Source organism: Pocillopora verrucosa, chromosome 9 (assembly GCF_036669915.1).
Source record: "Pocillopora verrucosa isolate sample1 chromosome 9, ASM3666991v2, whole genome shotgun sequence".
NCBI classification, from domain to species: Eukaryota; Metazoa; Cnidaria; class Anthozoa; order Scleractinia; family Pocilloporidae; genus Pocillopora; species Pocillopora verrucosa.
In genome coordinates, this window is record NC_089320.1 from 2,956,341 (window position 1) to 2,981,423 (window position 25,083).

General features: G+C 38.1%; 4 protein-coding genes, 1 long non-coding RNA gene and 1 pseudogene across 6 annotated transcripts; 2 read left to right on the plus strand and 4 right to left on the minus strand.

Annotated features, from left to right (window-relative positions):
• Positions 1-4,292: 4,292 nt before the first annotated feature.
• On the minus strand, positions 4,293-5,342 carry LOC131786855 (transmembrane protein 177). The gene has a single exon (XM_059103927.2). It carries the CDS (start codon positions 5,320-5,322, stop codon positions 4,438-4,440), a length of 885 nt encoding a protein of 294 aa, XP_058959910.2. The 5' UTR covers positions 5,323-5,342; the 3' UTR covers positions 4,293-4,437.
• Positions 5,343-5,997: 655 nt separating this feature from the next.
• On the minus strand, positions 5,998-8,324 carry LOC136283393 (uncharacterized). Its single transcript, XR_010718758.1, has 2 exons — positions 8,155-8,324; positions 5,998-6,622 (listed from the first exon to the last, which is right to left on the minus strand). It is a non-coding gene; the product is annotated as an uncharacterized lncRNA (long non-coding RNA).
• Positions 8,325-10,685: 2,361 nt separating this feature from the next.
• LOC131786846 (uncharacterized) lies at positions 10,686-11,854 on the plus strand. The gene has a single exon (XM_059103915.2). It carries the CDS (start codon positions 10,782-10,784, stop codon positions 11,421-11,423), a length of 642 nt encoding a protein of 213 aa, XP_058959898.1. The 5' UTR covers positions 10,686-10,781; the 3' UTR covers positions 11,424-11,854.
• A 5,045-nt stretch (positions 11,855-16,899) lies between these two features.
• On the minus strand, positions 16,900-17,842 carry LOC131786858 (uncharacterized; annotated as a pseudogene).
• A 1,662-nt stretch (positions 17,843-19,504) lies between these two features.
• Positions 19,505-23,833, plus strand: LOC131786833 (uncharacterized). Of its 2 annotated transcripts, none has more exons than XM_059103901.2 (2): positions 19,505-19,634; positions 22,461-23,833. In XM_059103901.2, exons 1-2 carry the CDS (start codon positions 19,573-19,575, stop codon positions 23,803-23,805), a joined length of 1,407 nt encoding a protein of 468 aa, XP_058959884.1. In that variant the 5' UTR covers positions 19,505-19,572; the 3' UTR covers positions 23,806-23,833. The 2 variants fall into 2 exon arrangements, with proteins under 2 accessions (XP_058959884.1, XP_058959883.1); XM_059103900.2 differs by lacking the exon at positions 22,461-23,833 and adding an exon at positions 19,881-21,613.
• Positions 23,834-23,988: 155 nt separating this feature from the next.
• On the minus strand, positions 23,989-24,932 carry LOC131786834 (UPF0711 protein C18orf21 homolog). Its single transcript, XM_059103902.2, has one exon. It carries the CDS (start codon positions 24,916-24,918, stop codon positions 24,325-24,327), a length of 594 nt encoding a protein of 197 aa, XP_058959885.1. The 5' UTR covers positions 24,919-24,932; the 3' UTR covers positions 23,989-24,324.
• Positions 24,933-25,083: the final 151 nt, after the last annotated feature.

Genomic DNA, 25,083 nt, shown 5'->3' on the forward strand with positions numbered 1-25,083 from the left:
AGCACTATTTCAATTGCTACAAAACTGCATTTGGTGCAAAATGACTCTTCCACTGTTTGAGTGTATTTTCCTGTTCACTATGTAAACTATATAATTACTGTTGCATTTAAATGGCATTTAAATGCAACAGTAATTACAGAGAACACAGAGACAACAAAAAGTAGTTAACTTAGACATCGCATTTACTGGAAAGATGTGCAGGAAATCAAGGGAGTGTATCTAGAATTTGATGGGATTCCCTTCATCATCCTTGGCCATAAACTTTTGGAGTGCCAAAATGGTCCAGAAAAGAAAAGGGCACTGGAAGAAAGACAATCAACAAACAAGAGGGTAAAATGGATATATGTTTTTTTCTACAATGTGTACTTATATAGGAGAGTTAATTACAATAAACCACTGGTTCGTAGAAGCTGATTATAAGATGTCATAAAGCTTTTATAATAATCATTATCATTAAGATATCTTAATATCATAGTACTAACAACTTACTAATGTCATCATCATTATTTTTATTAATATCATTATCATCAGTTATATCCAGAAGACCTAAAGCTAAGGGGGATGTAACTTCCTTTTCAAAACTATATAAGATTTGTAAAATGTAACATACTTAAATTAATTTATTTCCTTGAAATGGGATATTCCAAAGCAAAAAAATGCATATGATTGTGGAATGCTTGTATGTATAGTGAGTTTTGATCTATTTGTGTTCCTCAATTAAATTTCATTTGGTCTGCAAAACTGTGTCCTATGATTAATTCATGTGTAAGTATTGACAATACAGTATAATTCTATTTCACCCTCAGTTTGTAGAGCACCTGAGCAGAGGGGATTTCCCTAGATTTCATCTGGTAAACACTGTCTTTAAACTACATAATAATAAAACAAAAAAAATTAAACAGTCCATGCACTAGTCAAAATACTGTTGATATATCACAGTACCTGATGTCTATGAATAAGCACTTATGTCTAGGATTGAACGTGTTTGCAAAATTTACAAATTTTATGATTTTGTGTGATGTCCTTGCAAAATTGTGGATTTACAAATTTAAAATTCTTCACGATTTTTTGTCAACAGGCTCAGCAAATCCTGACATATCTCTGGACAAGACATGGCCCACCAAAAACAACCAAAATTACTGTGCCAATTACAGAACTTTGTTCGAGGAATTTCTTGTTTTGTTTTTGTTTTTGTTTTTTTACAAAATTCATTTTCAGTCACTTTCCATGACTTTCCATGACCACTTGATCAAAATCCATGACTTTTCAGACTAGGGAAATAAAATTCCAGAACTTTCCAGGTTTTCAATGATCTGTAAGAACTCTGTTGTCATGTTGAATAGAAAGCTCTTTCCATACCCACATGTAACTTACTATTAATCAAAGGCTTGCCATAAATTTTTAGAATAAAATATTTTGACCCAAACCTTAAGGTTTTCTTTCTTTTTATTCATGTAGAATGAAATGCCTTCCCTGAGAAGACAATTGCATCAACAGCGGATGGACACAGTGACAAAGTGATTACACATGCCTGTCTCACATGCACAGAAAACCATGAAATCAACAAACAATATCATAGAAAAATAGCAGCTCTTTCACAATTACAAGTTTTTGTCAACATTATGTGATTGAGGATAAGGCCAAATTACAGATAGGTTTTCACTGTAAAAAAAGCTTCCTGTAATGTTCCTCAATTACATATATTTTTGACAGGAAAAATATCTTGGTAATAGTGAATTTTGAGGTTCAAGTCAAAGGTTGTGACATTTACATGACATATAAATGTCACATGTAATCATGAAGATTACTGCTGACTGAGGAAAGATATCATTTCCCAGTGGAAAAACTTGTGTCATCTTAGTCTGCAGAAGAAGGATGATTAATATTAAAACTCAAATCTCTTCAATGGCAACAAATATGTGTAGCATGCACTCTCATATTGCTGCTGTGCATCCAGCTGACAGAGATGTGCTTCTAACTCTAATCTAAATACTGAAATAACAGTTAACCAAAATAGAAGCACTGATAAAATGCTGTCCAAGAGTTTTCCTTACAGTAATAATAAAAACCAACACTTTTGGTGATATCAATAATAACACTAAATTCGATTGGATTAAGATGAACAGCAGTCCACTTGTAATCCAGCGCTAATTTACATACTTCTTCACCTATTTCACCTTACAGATCTTCTTCATATAGTTTAGCTAACTTCAGAAAACATGGTGATGCAAATAAAGGAACACTGTCTTTGTAAGCAACACATTTGATGCACATACGCACCCTTTCATGAGCCTTGAGGTCCTCTTGTGCACTACCACCATGCCTGAATCCAGGAAAAGAAACAAATTTCTAGGGCAGTTTTAAAAAACATCCATCAAGAATTGATCTGGTTCCGGTCCTTGATATTCAAGAAATGAAATCAAGCATCTCTTAAATATCAATGACCGTAGCCAATCGAAACACCGACGATAAAAGTTTCAAATTAAAGCAAAGTCTTTCAAAGTGAATGTTTTCGTTTATAAAAGTTTTTTTAAAACATTCTTCAGAACATTTGGTAGACTTAACACACTGATTATCAAAGAAACTTAGGCCCTCATTACAGCCGCTATTTTGATATATTTTAACTACATTTTTGAGGGAGAAACCACGTGACACTGGGAGAACTGCGGACTCAACCTGGTTCAGGTCACTGTTATGTAAACATAGGTATGTTTCAAAATGGTTCTATTTCACTCTCTCTTCAAATTTCACAAAATGATTTCGTAGTCTTATAAGTTGTCAGAAATTTATAACATGTACTGAATTACAAAGAAAAACATGTACAGCACATGCCAAAAAATTAGCATATGCATTTCCATTTCACAAACATCTCCAACACCTTTTCATGAAAATTTAGTTTAGTATATATACTTAATAAAAGGTCGTTATAGTAGCAGGCAAGTCAAGAATTTGAAGAAAACAACAAAACTTTTAAGTTTGTAAAACATGTTTCAACTGAAACTTCTATCATCTTCAGTTAATTAAAGTACAAAGCATTGGAAGTTCAATTTATAATGATAGGAAAAATGCTTATTTTTCTGCTTATTATAAATTCAACTTCCAATGCTTTGTACTTTAATTAACTGAAGATGACATTAGTTTCCGTCAAAACATGTTTTACAAACTTAAAAGTTTTGTCGTTTTCTTTATATACTTAACAGCTTTTGACACAATAACTAAAAAATTGTTCACCTACTAGTTAACATTAGGGAGAGCTTAACGATGAGAAAAAGTCAGTATTGGAGTAACTGGTTACCCACCCTTCCCTAACTTTCAAACCAAAATTTCACAACACAAAGTTCAGTCACACTTTGCTACATCTATTGTAATAATCACTGGATTTTGTCATTCGAATAGATTGATCCAGTATTGAGCTGGTTGGGTTAAAAGATGCATTAGTTGTCTCTACTTTCCTCCCAATAATCCAATTTACAGTTGCATGCTTGGCTGCTAAGCCTTTGAACAGGAGTGAGGCTATGGGTGACCTTGTTATGATACAAACCTGGCTGTTTTTCAAATGAAAATTGCTTTGTTATCATGCTAAAGAGGTACTAGTCTCTCTTACAACAAGGTCACCTTCAACCTCTCTCCAAATCAAAGGCTTGGCAACTTCGCACACAACTGTAAAATGGCCTATTTGAATGGATTTTTTTTGTAAACAAACCTTGAAATCTGATTGGTTCGTGTGTAAAGTTACCTCACTGGTTGGGAAAAAGTTAGGATTTAATGCATAAAATGGTGTAGTTTGTGAATAAATTGCTCTGATGAGAGCCAATCAGATTGATTGCAAGGCTCACCAGCGATTTCTCGAAAAAAGCATGAAAAATTAATTTTGGGTAACCTAACCAGCTCACTTTAATAAATTCATGAGATACAAACTCAAGTTTTCAGCATGGGAAATTGGTAAAGGAGTGTGAGCTTGCATGAGACAGAGGTTTTCACTCTGCAGATGTGAGAGTATGCAGGTATAAAATAGATAGATATTGTTATCATAAAATTGATCATGGAGAATTAAGCTGCTTTAGAGAATTTCAAACAGCATATGCTTTGAATGTTAACCATTAATCAGGACACAGCTTTCAAATATTTTTATTTACCATGATGGTAAATTAAATTTAGTGACATTTATAATAAAAATGCAATTTTCAAGTGCCATAATTCTCTTACTGTCTGCATAATTTTATAAAACTGATTAAGAAAATTTATTGATATTAAAATTTTGTGCCAAACCTACTTCCGAGACAAAAACAACACATTTTTTTAACCCTTTATTTCCTGGAAATGATTAACATCTAACATCCTCCTACAATACCCATACATTATCCAGCAAACAGGTAATGAGAATACAGGTATTGAGCAAAAGGGGAGAATTAACAACCAGAGCTCAGGGTCAGATGGTTACCTTGCACCTTTGATCTTTTCATCTACAATTACTTCCAGTCTCCTCAATCGATCTAGTAACTTTGGATGAGTAGAGTCTACAGTGTTAAAAAGCATTTCTTTTGATTCATGTCCCCACTGTATAGATTTCATAAGCGACAGAAATCTCTTTTTCTTCAACACCCAATCAACCCCACCTTTAGCCACATCAAGATCACACCTAGCAGACATTTCATCTGCCTTGAATTCTCTGTAATGGTTAAGGCGACGCTCTACTGGCCAAAAACAAGCAAAGCTAAGCAAATATAACGTGACTTTGACAATGCCGTCCACAAGAGCTGAAGCTCTGGGTATAACGATTCGTGTCCTTCTTGATATTGCGTACGTTGCAATTAGCCATGATGGGGCAAAGAAAACGTCAGACGCGATATCAAAAGAACTACTTAGATGAACCAGTTCACGACCAATACAGAATGCTATGTTATCGTCCGACGAAAGCTGTGTATGGATAAATTTTTGGCCAAACCTGCTCTGCAACAGCATAGGAACCTTGCCGTCCTGGAAACAGATTTCACCAAACCTCCCAAGATCATCCTCGTGCTTAAAATAGAATGATAAAGGAACTCCAATAACTGCGCCATTGGGAAGCCATGTAGCCCCAGAAGAACTGGGATAAAGAGACCTGCACACGAAGAAGGATATCTTATCTTGTTTATCACTCATCCCAAGTTTTTGAGAAATTCCTGCGAGTTGTTCTCTGCAACGTGGGGGAATCTCCATTTCCCTTCCATCGATTTTGAGTTCCTTTATTCTTTTATAATAGAGCTGTGGGAAAATATGTGGTATGGCCTTCAGACACACCAAAGCTCCGCTTGTGACACCTACAGCAACACGTAGCCACATTATAACCAATTTCAAGAAGGTCAGCATTAGATTCCATCCACCAAAACCACCTCGGTCGAGAGGGACTGGGATGGAATATTTAATGACTTGCAAAACATAACCGAAGATACTCGGAAATCCGCAAGTGATGTAGCTGAACATCCGAAGCTGTAAATCCCATGATTCTTGAGGAACAAACAGAAACAGCATAGCGAGAATTTTAAGTCGCGAACCATTGATGGTAGACATGCAGATAATTTAGGATACGTAAATTCTGTTGATGAGGCGCATAAACTTATTGCGGAATTTGAAACAGGATTGACGACGAAGTTTTCTTTCTTTAAAGCTGTCAAAGGTTTTGGGAACACCGGTGTATATATATATATATATATATATATATATATATATATTGATATAGCTCTTTGGCATTACAAAGCTTTGCTATCGCTATTGTGCATTCTCACTAGTTTATCTAGTTTAAGTTCTACCACAATTGTGGAATCATTCGGATTAATTTAACGCTTACACCTCCTTCCTCGGACAGAAGTCACAAAATACTGGGGGAAGATGCATGAGATATTTAAGGAGCAAAAATTCGTTTTTTACTGGTGTGCCTTTCCTAATTTTGGGAAGGAAAGTGTTCAATTGCCAGCACGGCATAGATAGAACAGCTGGAGAGAAAAAGAAACGAAAAGATGCAGAAGAAGTACTGTATATAATAATTTCTTTTTATCCTCAACCTTTGTGTTTCTGTCAACTATGGCTTGCTAATTCAAAAGGTCAAATACATGAATGGGTCATATGACATTGATCTCAGAATACTTTTATGACAAACGTGATAACAGTTCAATCTTGACTAAATTGAAGATGGTTTAGAAGTTAACAATTATAAGAACTTTTCACTAACATATGCTGCTGACAAAGGAGAAAATATATGCAATTCTGCATTTTTTGCTTTCTATCAAGCAATCATCTGTTGGCTCCTTATCACACTATGACACTTCCGTTTTGTCAAATTCCAAAAAATAACTTGAGAATTACACTGTCACTCATCTTACACTGTTATATTTACCTATCACAGAAGGCTGGAAACAAAGATTTTGTTTTCAAGAAAATAAGATTTCTTGTCCAAGACACAAGGAAGTTTGACTGCAAAGCACAGATAAAAATGCGAGAAATTTTTTTTTTCAGAGAACAAGGTAGTTCTACTCATGTATAAACAGAAAAAATCCAATTTAATAAATCAGATATGCGGCATGACTCCTTTTCTTCCATCCCCACTCAAAACAAGCAAACACACCTATAGAGGTTCCAGTCTGGTCTGCAAATGAAAAGGAGGAAGGTGATCACTGCAAAATTAAGCATTAGGGTTCTTATTTATAACATATTGATTATTGTATACTGATATCTAGAAATTAAGGTTGCAAGTAGCAGCCAGCTGAGTTATAGTTTGAGTTTTATCAAGTCCATTACTTTGTTAAATTTAGAGTAACCTTGTCTTGAGAGAGGAAAATTGAGGAGCTGTAATATACTTATCATCAATTAGGAACCACAAAGAAAAATTTATTTATAGAGACTTTTGAAGGAGAGGGGTAAGACTTGTGACAAGCTGGCAGACATATAGATAACCTTTACTGCTAAATGGGTTACAATACAAAGTGCTCAGTATTTGGATCAGCTATGGCTCAACTTAAACTTTGCTTTAGCTTCAAGTTTAATCCTTTGTGGTTTCCTTTCTCTGTGTTTATTTTTCAAGTTATGTACACAGAAGAACACAAAAATGACAAGGAATGCTTTTGAATATCAAGAGGCTGGAATAAGCAAGAAACCAAAACTGAATTTTAAACAGTACAAAGTTAATTTGATCTTCCAATGTTATTTAATTTTAACCATAGAATTTGCTATTTAAATTTATCCCCTCCATTTTTCTGGGTATTGTGAGCAAAAACAAACAATTATCACAAAATCCATGGTATACAGTGGTTTGATTCACCAATGTGGCAAAGGCCTTTCACTGTCTATCCATAAAAAGGGAAATAGTTTGTAAAATGTAAGACATTCTGCATCTTGAGTGTATACTTATTCATCCATGTGAAATTAAAGGTTACTTGAAATAAATGTGAAAGATTTACAGGATTTTCAGACCCCTGATAACAATTACTAATGTGCTGATTTGCTGTACTTAAAGGTTATGATTTTAGCGGAAATAGTGGAAGAAATTTCTGGACCTGGAATTTTGTTGCAAATGTTTGTTTAAATCAGTTTAAGTCAGTTAAAAACTCTCCTGTTTCAAGATTACATGATTACCACACCAGAACCTTTTGTGGCTATATTATGCACCATGTTATGATTATGGTTTCAATAATAAAAGGTGCTGATTCAAGAACTTTCCAAAATATCTCTACATACAAAGAAATAGATTGTGGTTATGTACTCCAAATAGCAGGTCACATCAGTCTTCTGTAAGGAAGTAGCAGAAATTTCTGTGGTGGTTTTGGTGGATGGAGAGAAACATCCACCAAAACCACTTTATTCTATGTGTTAAGACTTATGATAATCATTATGAACGTTTGGTCGGTCAGCAATTGTGCACCATAAAAAATAATTAGCCAGAGCACTAACTGCTAATTAGTGGTATAAATCTTTTGTCTCCCTGAACATCTAACAGTGGCTATAGATAAAATTTAAAAAATATATTGTTGATGGTTTTGGTCAAAGTTTTGGTGGATGTTCCCTAATGACATCCACCAAAACTACGTAACATCTAGGCACCTTTTAAATACGTGAAATATCTGCATAAAATTGCGTAAAATGTTTTATAATACTACAATCGAACAATAAATTAATACTTACCATTTCTTTAGTAAAAAGTTTTGACGCAATTTCCCAAACAAATAATACACTTAGGTCATCGGGATAAGTCGGCATGTTGTCGTAGCTTCGTAATTTTCGTGCATGAGTTGTCCATCATTCCATCTCAGTCCCTCTCGACCAAGGTGGTTTTGGTGGATGGAATCTAATGCTGACCTTTCAAGAAAGAGGCAATATGGCGGATTAGCGCGCGGGGAAATGGGAACGAGAATATAGCCCAATCCGTTTAGGGCATTCCCGGTTGGAAGGGGATCGAAAAGGTGCATGAGTGATTCACCTCTTCCTGTCTTTCCGCAGAGTTGTTGATTCTTAATCCTGGGAAAAAAAACAACACAATTTTGATAGAAAGAGATGTGGAGACTTTGGAGTCTTGAGAGTGCTTTCCTTTAGCGCTTTTAGAACGACTACACTGTCGTTTCTAAAGCCCAATTTCAGAGAACAACAAAAATTTTCCTCTCCCAAAATTTATCTGGAATGCTATTACCTCTTCGCCTTTTACAGGTCCTGTTACATCCCACAAGGGGTGTTGGTAACAAGGGGTCAAAGCAATCTCCTGCACAGTTTTCATACTTAACCATTGTCTCAACCTTTGAAGCCAGATTTCCATTTTATTAGCAGGCCAACTAACTAATACTCGTGCAAACCAAAACGATGAACTCCAGGTGCTGGCATTCATTCACAACATTTGTTTTGTCGTCATTTCAAGTTACGAAAATTGCACTATTCGGTCGAGCGACCGCAAGCACAATGACCAACTACAGGAAAATTCCGGCGGGAGGTGGGGGGAAAGGGCACGGACACTCCTTAACTTGGCCATAAGAGGTACTTTGCGCCAAACAGGGAGGAGTTTGGAGACAGGATTGTAGGGCCTGGGCGCCAATTTCTCTGAGAACTTTCACAAACACTCGCCCTCAACCCTCTCCGTTTGGAAGGTACCTCCTCTTTTTGGATACTTCTTGTTTTAATTTTTTTCCTCAGTCATGAATCTATGGGGAGACTTCAATATGGCAATTTGCTCGGATGATCTTAGTTCTTTTGTCCTCATTCAATATCCCTAACAGATTTTTTAAAATCCTTTCAACTATTTTTTTCATTATAGTCATTTTTTTTTAATATTCTGCAGTGTTTCAGAAAGTTTCGGTGTTGCGGGATATTCCGGTATTCCAGCGTGTTTCGGTGTTCTCGTGTTACGGTATTCTGGCGTGTTCCAGTGTTCCGGTGTTCCTTTTTTCCTGTGTTCTGTTGTTCCAATATTTTCGTGTACCAGCTTTTAGACATGTACATACCGCGCTGATTGATTGATTCTCGTGTGAGTAAGAGGGTAAATTGCTGAATTGACTTGCACAGGCAAAATACTGACATATTGGCCAGTTTTTTTAAATAAACCCGACATTTTTCGGGAAAAAATTCATGGAGAGGAAGGAAAAGGAGCACACCAAGACAAGAAGACAATGATTTTATTTATTATTCAAAAATAAATGAGAGATTTTTTGACTCTGCTTTTCGCCTTTCAACAACAAAAATAATAAATTGCCTTCTGCGGGACCTGACACATTCATTCGGACGCCAGAATAGTCCATGCTTAGTTGCCAAGCCTTTAAACGGGAGTGGGGCTGCGGATGCACGAGAGTCTGAGAACAATGACAGGGATTTCCTGACGTGTGTCTAGCGCAAAGTGAGGATGAAAAGGTTTAAAGATTAGACCTTGGTCGAATTTGATTGTGAGATGTCCGAACTGTTTTTTAACGGGGATGCTTCGTTTCGGTGACGAAGGAAAATGAAAGAACCCCTCTTCTACCCTTGCTGCAAAATCTATTGTTCGCTGTAAACATGGACCTACTATCGTCACAAATATCTTGTGTGGCTCTGGTTCTTCCTTTCTTCACACATTTCCCTCGGTTTTTTAACGGCAACTCCACCATATACACAACCAAGAAAAACTACAGCCAGCACGGCCAAGTTTAGGGACGACTTCATTATAACTACGCCGCCGTGCAAAGTGTAAGAAAAAGTACGACAATGTAAACTAACTCAAAGTGGGTAAATTTGAGAACATCAATTTGCATAAATCTCGGCCTTAGAAACGTTGAACTTTGCTTAGAACCTGCGAAAAAATACGTCTTACATAGATTGTTTACAATAAGTTCCCATGAGGAATCGAACCTCAGATTCCAGATTCCAGATTCCGGATTCCGGATTCCGCGCTCCGATACTCGACCACTGAGCCACAGACGGTCATATGACACGCGTCCTGCATACAGCTAAGATCAGCAAAGTCGATATGTGGCTCAGTAGTAAAGCATCGCAGGTCTGGGGTTCGATTCATCATGGGGACTCAGAATTATTTTCTTTGTCCCACGCTCGTGAAAAGACGAAAAACACCTTTCTCTATTTCTTTACCGAGCTAAAAACTTAGCATCTCTCTTACCCTATTTCCAATGTAAATTACCTTGTTATCATGCTAACTAAATACTGGCCTCTACACGTATATCAGGGTCACCTTCAGCCTCACTCCAAATTAAAGGCCTGGCAACTAAGCAAACAACTTCGAATTAGTCATAAGCGAAGTGTACTGTTATTTTGTAAAACGTTGACAAAGAAACGTTACAATGAATCAGCAGGCAATTTTTGAAGTTATGGCACCAGTTTCAGTGGAAAAAATTTATGGGGACGAGGGAACAGGAGCGCACCAAAACATAAATGTGTGGAGGGCTCGACTGGATTCCATCCCTCAAGGTGTTTATATGATCGGGGATGTTGCATTTGGAGCGCATACGTCTTCCTTTCCTCTACACGCTGTGGTTCTGGTGAAGCCCTTGTTCAAGTACGACCATCTTGGCGAGATTATCAAACCTCCATGCTCCTACGAGGAAATCTGGACCGACAAGGGGTCAGGGGGTCGACAAGATGGCTCCTTTTGGCGAGTGCATGCTCCTCCAGGCTTTGCGGCCTTGGGTGATGTGGCATGCAATAACTGGTCTCAGCCTACCTCTGAATTTACCGCTAAGTATGCCTGCATCCGAAAAGATTTGCTTTCTGCCCATGCTGAGCTGTCTTCCCCCGCTTTGTGGACCGATAAGGGCTCTGGAGCACAGCGAGATGTGTCACTGTGGACCGTCCGAGGCTATTACCAGCCGACTGGATGTTTTAAAGCTCATAAAGCTCACCAGAAACCAAATTTGGAAGTATTCACTCTACCAGTCGCCAAGATATACAGGAAGGAGTGCGCTAATAATCTGAACTACTTCTAACTTTTATATCGATGAAGGAAGTGCAACTAGTGACTTCGTTGAGGATTCTTAATCTCAAAGGTGTTTTCATCTTTGTCAAACGTTTTTGATTAAGCATGTATCCGCACTTGTTATTCTTTAAAGGAACCAAATGCAATCCCTTTTTACAAGAATTACAGAAGTTGTTTTATTGTTAAAGGACCTTGGATAGCTAGGATAACTAGATAGGAAAACAGGAAACTTAAATTTGCTCAGAAACACTTAACTTCGCTTAGTTGGACTTTGGAGTCTGCGGGTAGCTCTTTAAGTAAACAAGAAATGTTTAACGTTCGTTGTTTAATGTTCGTTGTTTAATGTTCGCTTTAGATGTGCAGTTCCTTAGATTTTTCTCAATTATGCATGTGCATCATAGTATCGATCATAAATAAAGCCTTTGTTATCTTGAATTTGAAGCTGAACGTTGGCTACTCTATGAATGATTACGACTGGGCCTGGGAAATGTAAGGTGAAAGCCTCGTTGTTTTCACTGAGATATCAATAAACCAAATACTGATCTATTTCCTACTTATTTTATGGCTCAATAATGAGTCTCAACTGAGAGCTAACCAAAAGCAAGGCTCTTTCCTAGGTAAAAATTGCCTCGCGTTTCCTTACAGTGATAACTCACTTCCGGTATTTCTCGGAATTCTCAGTCATTGTCGCTATTTTTACTTTGGTTTTAAATTTCATCATCGGCTGATGTGTTTTTATTCGGTCGAGTTAAATCATGTTCGTTTTGTTACCTTCGAGAAGATCTAAACCAAGGGAATTTAATTATTTTTGACTACTGCCTCCTATGAAAGCGAGACCACAATGTTGTCCTGAAGAGTGAGTGAGTGTAACAATAGACTACAAACGACCTATTCGTTCACAACGAAGTCGGCGAGTTTTACCCGATATTCCTCGCTCTTGGCTTTCGTTTGTTTCTGAACATCTTCGGTCGTTCAACGCCTAGTGACGATTTCTTCGAATCGCTTCGAATGTTTCACAGAGTGGTCACCTGCCAATTGTTTGTTTCGTAGTGGCTACAGAAGACGATAAACATCTCACAATCATTTCAGAATGGCGCGTGAGAAAAGAAAGCTCTACCTTGCAGAAATGTCTCAAAAGGAGTGATCGGCGTATCATGAAAATTTAGAGGAAAATTGTTTTCGTTCAAGAGGGATCATTTTAACGTTTGAATCAGCGAATTATTCCCAGTAGATCCGAAGATTTAATTTTTCTGTTCTAACTGTGACTCTACGGTAGATGATAAACATCTCAAAATAGTTCACAGTGGCGTCTCGGCACGTAATAGAAATAAAGACTTTTTCCTCGCAGAACTATCTAAATAGGTTTGATCTACACATCGTGGAAACTTTGAAGACAAATTTTATTTATTCTAAAAAAGGTAATTTTACCATTTCAATCAAAGACAAATGCTCAGAAGAGCCGCTAGATTTGCGAAGCGAGCAACGACGTTGAGCTAAACAGGATGACGCTATTCGATGGAATGATGGAACGATGGAATGGCGGAATGGGGGAATATTCTACAACGCGGAATGCCTTGTTGTATAAAATGAAAGTTCCACAAAAATGGAAATACAATGAAACGAGAAAATGATTTATAATGTACAAGCAAATCAAAATTAAAAGAAGGCTAGTTTAATCATCATTGGAGCCCAGGGATAAACCGACAGAGAAACGGTGAGGTTCTTGAGCTCGCCCCTAGAAGTTATCATTACAAGTACTTCCGTCATCATCCTCATTATGATTATTATTATTATTATTGTTATTATTAATACGATTATTAGTCACCATTTAATTAGTAGCTGTGTGATAATTATTCGCTATTTTCTTGAGTCATATTTCTCTTGCGGTGGAACAGGGCTCTCATAAGTATGTGGAATGCTTATGAGAGGATTTCTGTTTTGCATCCGAGACAAATCTTTTGCAACGCTATCTTCTAGCATCATCGTACAACCCCTGGTTCTTTTCAATGCCATAAAAAATTGTGCTACATCAGTCGCCATATGCAGCTGCAGTCTTAAATGCCTATTTTTAAAAGTGTAAAAAGTAAATAGAGTTTATTGATCTACAATTCTAATGCTTTTCATGCCTTCCGTATGATGGCAAGGACTGCATTTCTCTATTGAGTGTCGCAATACTATAGCCAAAGTAATTACAACGGTCAATCGAAACAAAGGCAAGTGAACAAAAAGGACTCGTCAACGCGTATTAGTAAATTCGTCTAACTCGTTCGTTATATGCTAATGAGATACATTATATTTTTAATAACCAGTTTAACGCTTGGGTACGCACCAGCGATTCACATTGAAATGTACTGGACTGTGGGAGATAGACATACGGCCTTTCCGCACTAGCGAAAAAGTTTTCTGTCATCACCAAAATTTTGTGAGTGCGGTTGCTTGTCGCGACTTGACAAAATTTTGGCCGGAGCGGACAAATCATAAGAACACGCCGACAAAATTTTTCCCGGGCCGGGTAAAAATTTGACAAAATCGACTGAAGAAGCAAAACCGTGCTAAACTTGTCAATCATTCGTCGTAAAAGCTACGACCAGCGTGTAATTGAATTGAAATCAGTTTCATAGAAAGGAAAAAAATGTCTTTTGTGGCAAAATTCGGAGATTCTAAAATTTTAAAACGACTAAGGATTAATACTGTAGACTGGAGGTGGAATTCTGTGCCAAAAACTATACTGGCTGGTCTTATGAACAGATCAGGCGCTGATGGAATTTGACGGCTTTGAAACTTTTAATGCGGATGCAACAGACGAAACAAAAATTTTTGATAACAATTGTCTTTTGATTCTGTCGAGACAACTGTACTTTGGCCTCTAGTGCGGAGAGGGCCTTAGATCCAAAAATCCTGAAAAATGGCCTCAAACTCATCCGGAATTTCTCCAAAAAATGCCAATAAATCTCATTGTTGTCTCTTAAAATCTCGAAATTTTCTCTAAAAATCCCGATTTTTGAAACAAAAAAAATATAAACATAAACATCACATAAAATGCGAGGTTCCTGTGGTAAAACTGCGTGGAAGCACCTTCAAACTGATTAAAAAAGATCCGTTTGTTTTCTTGACAATGTTTTAAGTGGTTCGTCAGCTTAGTCTCTTAACATATTCCTCTTTCAAACAAACAGTAACGACTATAAACGGTGAGCAGAGTTTGACAGTTTCATGGAGCCCGCTCAGAAACAATGGAAGAAAAACCAATAAATTTGTTTTCATTCTCTCGGTTGTATGTTTTTGAACATTGTCGTCTAAAAATTCCTAAATGTTCTACAAAATCTTCAATGTTTTAAAAATCTTGTTGGTCTCTAAAATAATCCTAAAACATCCGGATTTTTGCATTTAGCCCTAGTTGGAAACAAGTAGGAGTAAACTGTGTTCAAATGCCCTACCCAAGTATCGAATTCAACGATCAATTTTTCTGTAAAAGGCAAAATCAGCGACTTTAACTTTTTACTTACTGATCAAGCCTTAAAACCTAGACCTTGTAGACTTTTTCTTTTCAGCCCTTCTTCTTTTGCCCGACCACCTGCATATTTAAGATAAAACACGTGTTTTCTGCGAGAAAGGCTTGACACTTCCGGCTCAAATTCCTCACCTCAGCAAGACAAGTTTAAAATTCCCATCCCTTCCCTTACGGCACAGACGACAATCAAATGCCCGTGGGTTACCCGGGGGTGAGATGTTGAAGCCTCAAAGTGATCGACGCAGTATCTGAACCAAGAATATTGTGTGGGAGCATAAGATTATAAAGGTGCATGAAATATGAGTAGCACGTTTCCCCCAATTGAAACGCACTTCCTGTGCTTACCTGCCGGTTCAGCATGATCCAAAGAAAGTAAGCATTTTCAACAACGCGCGGAGTATAATTGTAGGAAACTAATACTTTAGTAAATAAGCTATTAAAAGGCGTAAAGAATGTTATCAACAAAACAGCGACAATTCGGACATGCAGCAATACTCAATTAAACTTCTGATAACGAAGACTGGCTTTCTGACGCTGTGGCTGAGAAAGTCTCGAGACTAGGCTCAGATATATGCTATAGTCGGAGGATCGAGCATAATGCCAGCACAGTGACATAGTGCAGGCATCGTGCCATCATGCCGAATTTATTCTAGCAATTGAACATAAACACGTATCCGATGATCAGTTGTGTAAGGTCCCGCCAGGGGAGGGTGGGACGCCCTCAAATGACTTATCAGTCCTATTCTCGATAGGCAGATTCCAGGACATCTAGGGCACAAGAATAAATTTTCCCAACTACATGTTCTTAATTTTATTTTCTCATTGACGTATGACATACGGGTTATACAAATTCTCCCTACACTTTTCGATCATCGTATGAATATTGAAACCACTTGGGGCCCAAAATACTCCTTTGAGCGAACACGCCCGTCCGCCTCCCTCACGCGCGGCTGCATGAAAAACATCAGCCACTAGAGTTGTATAAGCGATCTGTTCGTTGCTTAAAGCTTGTTGTCAAACTAGTAGTGAAAAAGGTAAGGTGTGGGAAGGGGGGGTGCAGCCCCCTCCTTTCCCCGACTCTCCTCTGTATACACCACAATGAGCCCCTTAGAAAACCTTTATATAACTGATTTTTGAGGACCAAATGAAAAGTGTTATTTGGCGCTTCGACACGTTGCTTTAATCAGTCATTCGAGGTTCGAAAGTAATACACGATATAGCGCGTCCATTTGCCTTTGTTTCTCCTGAAAGTGGTGATTATTTTGATTACGATGTTGCGACACTACATCGAAATGCGCTCCTTACTATCATATGAGATGTAAAGTTAACTTTACTAGCTTTTCAAACTATCAGAGATTAAATTGCCTTGGTTTAGTTCCTAGCTCTCAGAGTAACAAAACAGTCATGATTTTAATTGGTCGAAAAAAAAAGGGAAAGGAAAAGGAAATGATCGGAAATTCCGAGAAATGCCGGAAGTCACCAATCAGTGTAATGTTTGTGTCTCAAGTCAAACCCGAAAGTATTGGTTTTTCAACGCATTTTAAACGAAGGTTTCAGTCTGTGACAAAGAAATAGCCTTTCTTTTGGTTAGCTATCGGTTGAAGCTCATAATCAATCCATACAAGAGATGATACGAGTCTGGTTATATTCTTAAAAAGGTCTGTGTTTGGTTCATTGATGTCTCAGTGAGCACACTTAGGGTTTTAGCTTACATTACACTGATTCATGCAGTTAGTAGCGAGCGATCAGCTTCAAATTCAAGGTAAAAATGGCTTCGTGATGCTATGATGTAGTAGCTGAATACTAGAGTGCTATGAAACTCTTCACTGTGAAATTAAGAAGATTTTAAAGAACTGTATATCCAAAGCGAACATTAAATGACGCTAATGGTTTCTTGCTCACACAAGTTTTTAACAAATTCGAAAGACTACAAAGCGTCGACAAATTCGATGTTCATGAGAAGAAACTGTAGTCATATTTATTTTATCTATAATCACATGCTTTTATACAGTAATACAGCTTCTATGATTCTTTTAAGCGTTAATTGCAGTCGGTTCTTCTGACACATTATTGCAGATACATGCGTAATCAACGAGATTTGACGAAGACCTATACAAGATTCAGAATCTTTAGTGACGTCAATAATTTTACTTCTTCAACTGTTAGTTATTGGAGCATTCCTTACTGTATATCTTGGCAATTGGTAGCGTGTACACTTCCAAATATGGTTTGTTGTATGCTCTATGGGCTTTAAAACATCCAGTTGGCTGGTAATAGCCTTGCACGGGCCAGAGTGAAACATGTCGCTCTGCTCCGGAGCCACTGTCGTTCCACAAAGCTGTGGAAGACAGTTCAGCATCAGCAGAAAGCAAATCTTGTCGGATGCAGGCATACTTGGCGGTAAATTCAGGGGTCGGCTGAGACCAGTTATTGCAAGCCACATCGCCCAGGGCCACAAAGCCTGGAGGAGCATGTACTCGCCAAAAAGAGCCGTCTTGTCTACCCCCGGAGCCCTCGTCGGTCCAAATTTCCTCGTAGGAAGATGGCGGTTTGATGATTTCACCAAGATGGTCATACTTGATCAAGGGCTTCACCAGAACCACAGCGTTTCTTGGAAAACTGGAAGTAAACGCTCCAAATGCAACGTCCCCGATCATAAACACACCTTCAGGGATGGAATCCAATCGAGCCCTCCAAACACTTACATCTTGCTACGCCCCTGTTCTTTCGTCTGTATAAATTTTTTCCACAAGAAATGGCGCCATTACTTCAAAAACTGGTTGATAAGTCATCCCGTCGTTTTTTTTCAACGTGTTTAATATAATTCAGTAATTCACTTCCCTACGATTTTCAGGCAGGGTTTCACCGACAAATCTCAGTCTTTTTTGTTTTGGCACTGCTTGAAGTTTTTATGCGCTAGCTTTTGAATTTCTGCCAGCTTAAAGCGGAAATGTATAATAAAAACCCGAAATGGCATGATTGTGGGCTGTCCTATTTCGGTATTTCGAGTAAGTACACATCTTTTGATCAGTACTTGTCGTTTCCCAGTGCTATGCTATTACGTTCAAATACAACCCCTTTCGCTTGCTCGCTGTACTTGTTTCTAATCAAGAATTGTAGAGAGAAAATCTCCATTGTGGGGAGAAGGCCTCTGCAGATGCTTTTCGCAGCAGTTGCTCCAATAACATATTCATCTCTCACAAAAAGGTCATTCCAATGTAAACATGTCTTTAGTTGAGCCTTTTCACGATTTCAAAATTTGCTACTTTTCCAGGAAAATCTCACAACTTTTCTCAGGAAAACTGCAAAAGCAATGTGAATATTACTGTGGAAGGCAAGTTTCTAAAGTTCATAAGAGTTACGTAGAACTCTGCTAGTCAAATTTGCATCTCTGACGAAGCTTTCGTTGAAAAAAAATACTGAAACACTGTGAAAAATCTGAATAGATATTAAATAAAATTACAATAGACATCAATAACAAAGATAATCCAATCAAAATGCAATAATGAAGCCGAAAAGTCTCGAAGGGTCTTTGTGTGAACATCTCAATAGCCAAAGCGCACAAGATTGGGCAGAGCTCAAGCGTAGATGAATTTGGTCACGTTTCATCAATATTGAAAAATTAACCTTTAAGTTTGTTATCTTGAAAGCACGCCAAGTTCCCCTACCGTTGAGAAAAAAAATTGGAGTAGGAAAGATCCAATGAGAGGGAAGTATTTTCTCAACCTGAGGGGAGGTGGGGGGGGGGGGGGGGAGGGGTAACATTTTGGAGAAGTTTTGAAGGAAAATGACACCGTGGGCCTTGAACCCCGACCTCGAAATCCATCCATTTGATTTGGTTACCCTAGTCAAGACGAAAAACAGTGGTAGACTTCTTAATGACACATTTAGTGTGTTCAGACAGAACATTAAAAAAAAACAGTTTCTGGAACCGTACAATTAGACAAAGAACCACCAGTACTGAAGCTCTATTTAAGGGTTTGGAAAGGTTACCTGTTAGGGACGCTAAATCGTGAGAGTAGGTTCTTCTTTTAAGAGTGAAAACCTTGAAACTTTAAACTGTTTGGTAAAAAATACCCGTTCGGGCCAAATAGAGAAGTGCCCGTTCCCTCTCTCTTTCTGGGAAGTTTCTTAACAGTTGTTAAGGGCGCCTACGTACGCTCGACCGAGTTGTATTATTTTCGGTAGCTTTCAGAATTTTGCTCCTAGAAAAATGATTTGTGATGATACTGCACCTGGAAAATAAGTTTGCGTCTCTAAAAAGACCGGAAACACAGATAGCCTCGCAAGAAGGGCTAGACTGATTTTAAGATTCCTTGCAAGTTGTTCCAGGAGAATATAAATTATAATCTCTTGGTTGTTCATGATAGCGTGAAGGATTTCAGTTAACTTCCGGCAAATCTGAGTCCAAAACTTTTCTCCCTCATTTTTATCTTTCTCTTTTCTTTCTTTCTTTCTTTCTTTCTTTCTTTCTTTATTTTTCTATCACCGTTTGGCATCGTGGAAAGGGGTTTGTGCCAGCGATCACTTGCGATGGAATGAGAGCGAGAGTAGAGCCCAATCTCACTCGAACACTTCCGGGTTCTGTGGTCAATTCAGAGAGCAAGTACAAAACATCGTAAATTTACCATCTTTCGATGTGGGTTTCATCATGATCCTTACAGTAATTTGTAGCCTTGTTTTTGCTTCCCTAATAGTCGCCTTTGTATTCAGGTAAGAATTTCTTTTGTACCACTTGACGGGATTTCTGGGTTTCTACTGTTCACAGCCCAAGTGTTTCACGTGATCTTCGATACTTGGAAATGTTTTCATGAGATAAAATTGACATTTAAATAATCTAAAATAAAAAAGTTTATTTCTGTTATGACCTTATTAGTATCTTCCCTCCGCGATCTGTGTAAAACAAAATCGAAATTGAACAATTATAAATGTAGCTTGATATGTCGTGTACATCTTCAGGTTTACACAGAATGGAAAGCCTTGGGAAATACTCAGTTTCTTTCAGATTTCTAACACTCTACATCTTGAAGCAGCAGTAAGACAGTATGACGACTTCTTTCTCCTTGTTCCTCTGCAACATCGAACTATTCTGAGGGCTGTTAAATCGTTTGGCAAGGAAACAGACAACTGTGTGTTGATCGGAAGTGCATTTGAGGGATGTTTCCTTCCAAAGAAGATAAACGGTAGATTGGAAACTGCAGTTGAATGTGATTTTTTCGTTCAGCTTGCAACACCCACAGCTAAAGAATCAACAGGAACTTTTCAGTATACCCAGGTTGATGGGAAAACCCACCAAGTGCTCGTTAAGATGTCAGACCCATCAGTTATTGAGTGGGAACATATGGGCATCGATCAAACAGCTAGTTATCTGAGACATTGCAGTGATGGTTTTTATATCAAAAGAAATTTTATGCAAGCAATGGAGGGTAAAATTTGGAATTCACTTAGTAAGGTTTATGCAAAAAAGCCTGGTGGCATGGAAATTGTTCACAGGTCTGAAACAAGGCAAGATGTGAAACTTTCTGCATCACTTGATGTGACATTTTTCAAGAAAATTTGTGATCATCTGGATATGTTGCCATTAGATCCAAATACCTGGTCAGGAAATGCAATGACAACTGCACAAATGTTGTGGGTGAATCTCATCAACTTGAGTTCATCCTTCTGGCCAGCTCGCATTTTTAAAGTTCATGTGGTGTTGGAATGTAGCTGGCCTGCTGTTGCAATGGAGAACTGGCTTCAAAGGAAGAGACAATGGCCCACTATGAAATCTGTACAAGAGATTGCATTGACTCCTTGTTACCTACACCCCTTGTGGGATGAAACAGGACCTGCAATAGACAAAGAGGTGATGGCATTTCAGATAACTTTTGGTAGAGCAGAATTTTTGTTATTCTCTGAAACTGGGCCTAAAGAAAGACAATGTATTGTCATTCTAAAAGCTCTAAAGGAAAAATACTTTCATGACTCAAAAGTCTTCACATCTCATTCCATCAAAATGGTGTTTTTCTGGCATTTAGAATCAACATCTCTGGCAGAAAGACAGGAAATGGGAAGAGGTGAATTACTTGTGCACCTTCTGGACAAATTAACTGCATTCCTGGAGAGCAATAATTTGCCTCACTTTTTTAATCCACATGCTAATCTGTTGGAAGGTTTGAATGCATGTGACATAAGTTCTACACTTAAGGAGTTGAAAAGGGTTCAAAGAAACCTTTTACATTATTTGACCTCTGAACTCTTTCAAGAGGAGTGGTTGAGAGCTAATGGTGATGATTTAGTTAAAAAAGTCTTGCAGTTTGTTTAATTATTTTATTCCCAAAAGTGAATTTCTCCTTATAACATTGACATATTTTTAAGCAAAAATGGTGATGAGAAGTGAAAAAATTATTAAAAAGGAAGACATTGTTTGATTTATACCAAATTCTCAGGTCCAAAATTGTAAGAAAACTGAGACCAAGAGTATGGAGAATTTATTCTTTGACCTTGGAAGTGAAGAGGTTGAGAGAAAAGGATGTTTCATGAACATGACATGTATTTTTCTGATGACTACTGTAGAAATCTCTCAGCCATGTTCTCAATGACTATTTTTACATAATTTAGTCAACTTGAGGGTGTAATTGAATGGTTCCATAGTAAATAGTGTTAAAGCAAGTATTAATTTGTTAAGTTTACAAGTGTGAAAATAAAATATTTGGTTAAATTTAGCCTTCACATTGAAGTCTCACTAACCCAAAGATTTTCAATAATGCACTAGTGTAAGTCTGTTCAGGTGTCAAAACATTAGTTACTGTCAACCAGTCCTGTCTTGATCTCATTAAACAGTTGACTATGGCTGACACTCGTGTTCTTGGACAAGACTTTTTACTCTCTCCACTTGAAGTGTAGACTGGCTTTAGAGAGCTATCAAGGAAATCCTCAAATAAAGCCTGGAGGTTATATGTTATGGATCAGCTTCCCATCCATGCAAAGCTTGTTCCAAGTGTTTGGTTAGTGAAACAGAGGGCCCTGCTAATTAGTGCAATAATATCACCAGCAAGCAGAAAGGATATGGGATGGGTCAGGATGCAACCCAACTTCCCTTTTTTCTTTAATCTGACCTAGGCCTCCCTCACATTTTGCCACATGACTCCCTTCTAGCCATTTACTGATGCACCCAGTTTCCAAACCAAACACCTACATTAAGCATGTCCAGCAATAGCTGGCTTTTAAAAGCTACTTGGCTGAAAGATTTTACCTAGGGACAGGTATTCGTTTGGGGCTGGGAAAAAAGGATAAATGCATAAGCCAATGGTCAGCAAGATCCTCCTCAGTGAAACCCTGCTAAATCAACTCACTCAAAATCCAATCCCATGACCCATCTTTCCAGGCATTTACTATCAGCTAACTCAAATAATTTTTGTTTCCTTTGGCAGTTTGAGTTGGTGAGGTTCTTCTGTACTAAGTTCATCATTCATTTCTGTGTTAATTTGCATGGGAGTAGCCTTCTCATTGGCTAATGTTATGTGAAGAAAAGCTAATATTCTTCTTACTTTTCAGGTTTCTTACAAAGGCTAAGACACTTCAACTTCAACAGCTAGAGATTGAAAGAGCCCTTTTCAAGTATGAGAATTTCCTATTTCTCAATATGGCTCAGCACAAAGTAATTTTTGAAGCAATAATGGAACAACGGATATCAAGCCAACTACAAAAAACTGTTTTGCCTGTGGGAAGCATGTTTGAGGGCTGTCACATTGCCGAGTGTACAGATGATGGAAGAATTATACAGGAGATGGATTTCATGCTTATCTTACCAGATGCCATTGCCACTGAAGGGGACAGTGAAGCACTGAAATGTGTTTCAGTGGAAGGACCTAATCCAGGTTATGTCAATTTGAAAGTGTTAGATGCGACTCGCATCTCAATACAAGATACACCAGCACTAAAAGATCTGGTGGATCCATTCACAATGCTTTATGAAATACATAATGAAGAACTGTTCCTTTCCCACAAATTTGTCAAGATGTTTGAGCGACGAGTGGAGTATGCAGTGATGCATGTGATGGGAACAAAATTCAACCCCTCCCTAGGCCTTGAGCTTGGAATGAAACGTAAAATTGTAGAGGATTTTTATCCAGTTATGACCATTTTCCTTAAAGAGCCCATCAACATGTTGATTTGGCCTGACTCTGATGCTTGGCCAGACACAGCAGTAGGAGCACTTTTTGACACACTGTCAGCCATCGAAGGATCGCAGAGTGACAGCTCTTGGGAAAATCAGATTATTGACATAGCTCCTACTATACTCTGTCAAGTTCCTGCAGATATCAAAGATGCATGGCTGAGAAGAAGAAGATACTGGCCAAATCAAAGACTAGTGGAGACAGTCTCCAGTCTTCAGAGTTACTTGCTTGCAAAGCCTCATCCTCATACCACAAATAAGCTGTTGGAGTGGCGATTCAGCTTCAGCTCAGCTGAGCTGCTTCTCAGTTCTGCTATGGTGCCATGGCAGAAGCAAGTGCTCATGGTAGTGAAAGCTTTGCGAAGGAAATACTTGCAAGAACCAAAGCTTGTTGCTTCCTATCACTTGAAAACTGTTATGTTTTGGGTTCTGGAGTCGATGCCCAAGCAAACAAGAGAATCTTGCAGTCGAGGTGCTTTGTTGCTAAGCCTTATTGATAAACTTTTGTCATGTCTGAAAGCCAAAAATTTACCTCATTTTTTCATTCCGGAAAATAATATGTTTAGTCACTATGAAGATGTAGACATCCTCACAGTTCTTTCCAAAGTTCAAAGCATGAGAGATAATTTGCCACTGTATCTAACAGAAGACTTATTCATAGCTGCTGTTACTGAGGAAAGAGAAGAGAAGGAATTTGAAGACACTTACTGGGGAATTATTTAACATTTTAACCCCTAAGAGTTAGTGGCTTCTAATTTCTCTTTAAAGTATCACCCTTAATCTACAAACTTGCTTCAGAAGTTAGACATAAACTTGCCTGCTTGCTTGTTTGCAAGTCAAATGTGCCCAGATACCTACACAATGATATACTAAGATAATTTTGCGATTCAAAAATGCAGTGCCATGGTTAATAACCATTGGTTCTATTCAAGTCTTATGACTTACATGCTGAACAAATTGCTCAGTCTAGGAGACACTACTATGTAACCTGCCTGTATCCCATGAGGACCTCTCCATTATCCATCTAGATTCATTTAAATAAGATAAACATTTATGTTAAATAGTTCAGTTATGTCCAAAAATGAGGCAGTAATGAAAATGGAATATTTGACAAAAATTTTGTTAAACTGAGTGACTGTTCAAGGATTTTATGATTTTGGCAAATTTTAGTCAAATTCATCAAGCGAAATTATATCTTCCATAAGCAAGTTCAGATCTGTTTTCTAGCGGTTACATTTTGCTTCATGTAAGGGAAATGGAATGTCCTAAACTTGACAAGAAATCCTTTAGTTGAGGAGTTACACCAGTGGCTGATTTTTTTCGATCATCTGCTCGTAGAAGATCTTTTAGCGTAGAATTGTGACTTCTTCTCCGGGAACTCGCTGATTTTGATGAAACAGGAGTGCTCTGTTCATTTGTGCTATTGTTGTGCAAATTCTGCGGGACAGAGAACGAAATATTCTTTTCAAGTGTGGATTTTTTGTCGTCTCCTGCGCGTCCAGGATAAAATGAATGCTTTTCACACGTCTTGCAAAATACCCCGACATGGTTTAGTCTTCGGTGAAGTTTAAGTATTTCCATATTAGAGCGACATTTTTTGTCGTCAAGTCTCTTTTTCTTTCCACGCTTAGGGTGCAATCTCACGCGACAATTATCAGCGCTAAATACCATGTAGCAATGCTTACAATACTTCAACTTGAAATTATCCAGTGAAGCGTCACCATTTTCTTCAGTAGAGCGAATCTCGTTCACGTAGAATTGAGACAACTGTGGGTTTTCCTTTGCGCAATTCACGGCCAGATTCCACAAATGGTTCAGACGCGCTTTATCCGCCATCGTGCCTCTCTCTAGAGGCATGAATATTTCCGCATATATTGACGAAGAGTTACTCGGAGTAGGTTCGGACTTTCGGATAATGGTTCGGACACTGCTCGGAGAAAGCTGCGGCAATGCGCCGCTGACTAAGAAGCATGCGCTAATTTGCGCAAACCGCGGGAATCG

Bases quoted from the DNA above. Each gene is read 5' to 3' on its own strand.
- LOC131786855 (XM_059103927.2), bottom strand. From the start codon at position 5,322: ATGTGGCTACGTGTTGCTGTAGGTGTCACAAGCGGAGCTTTGGTGTGT.
- LOC131786846 (XM_059103915.2), top strand. From the start codon at position 10,782: ATGAATCAGCAGGCAATTTTTGAAGTTATGGCACCAGTTTCAGTGGAA.
- LOC131786834 (XM_059103902.2), bottom strand. From the start codon at position 24,918: ATGGCGGATAAAGCGCGTCTGAACCATTTGTGGAATCTGGCCGTGAAT.
- LOC131786833 (XM_059103900.2), top strand. From the start codon at position 19,573: ATGATCCTTACAGTAATTTGTAGCCTTGTTTTTGCTTCCCTAATAGTC. The intron at 19,635-19,880 runs GTAAGAATTTCT...GTACATCTTCAG, and splicing joins ATAGTCGCCTTTGTATTCAG to GTTTACACAGAATGGAAAGC.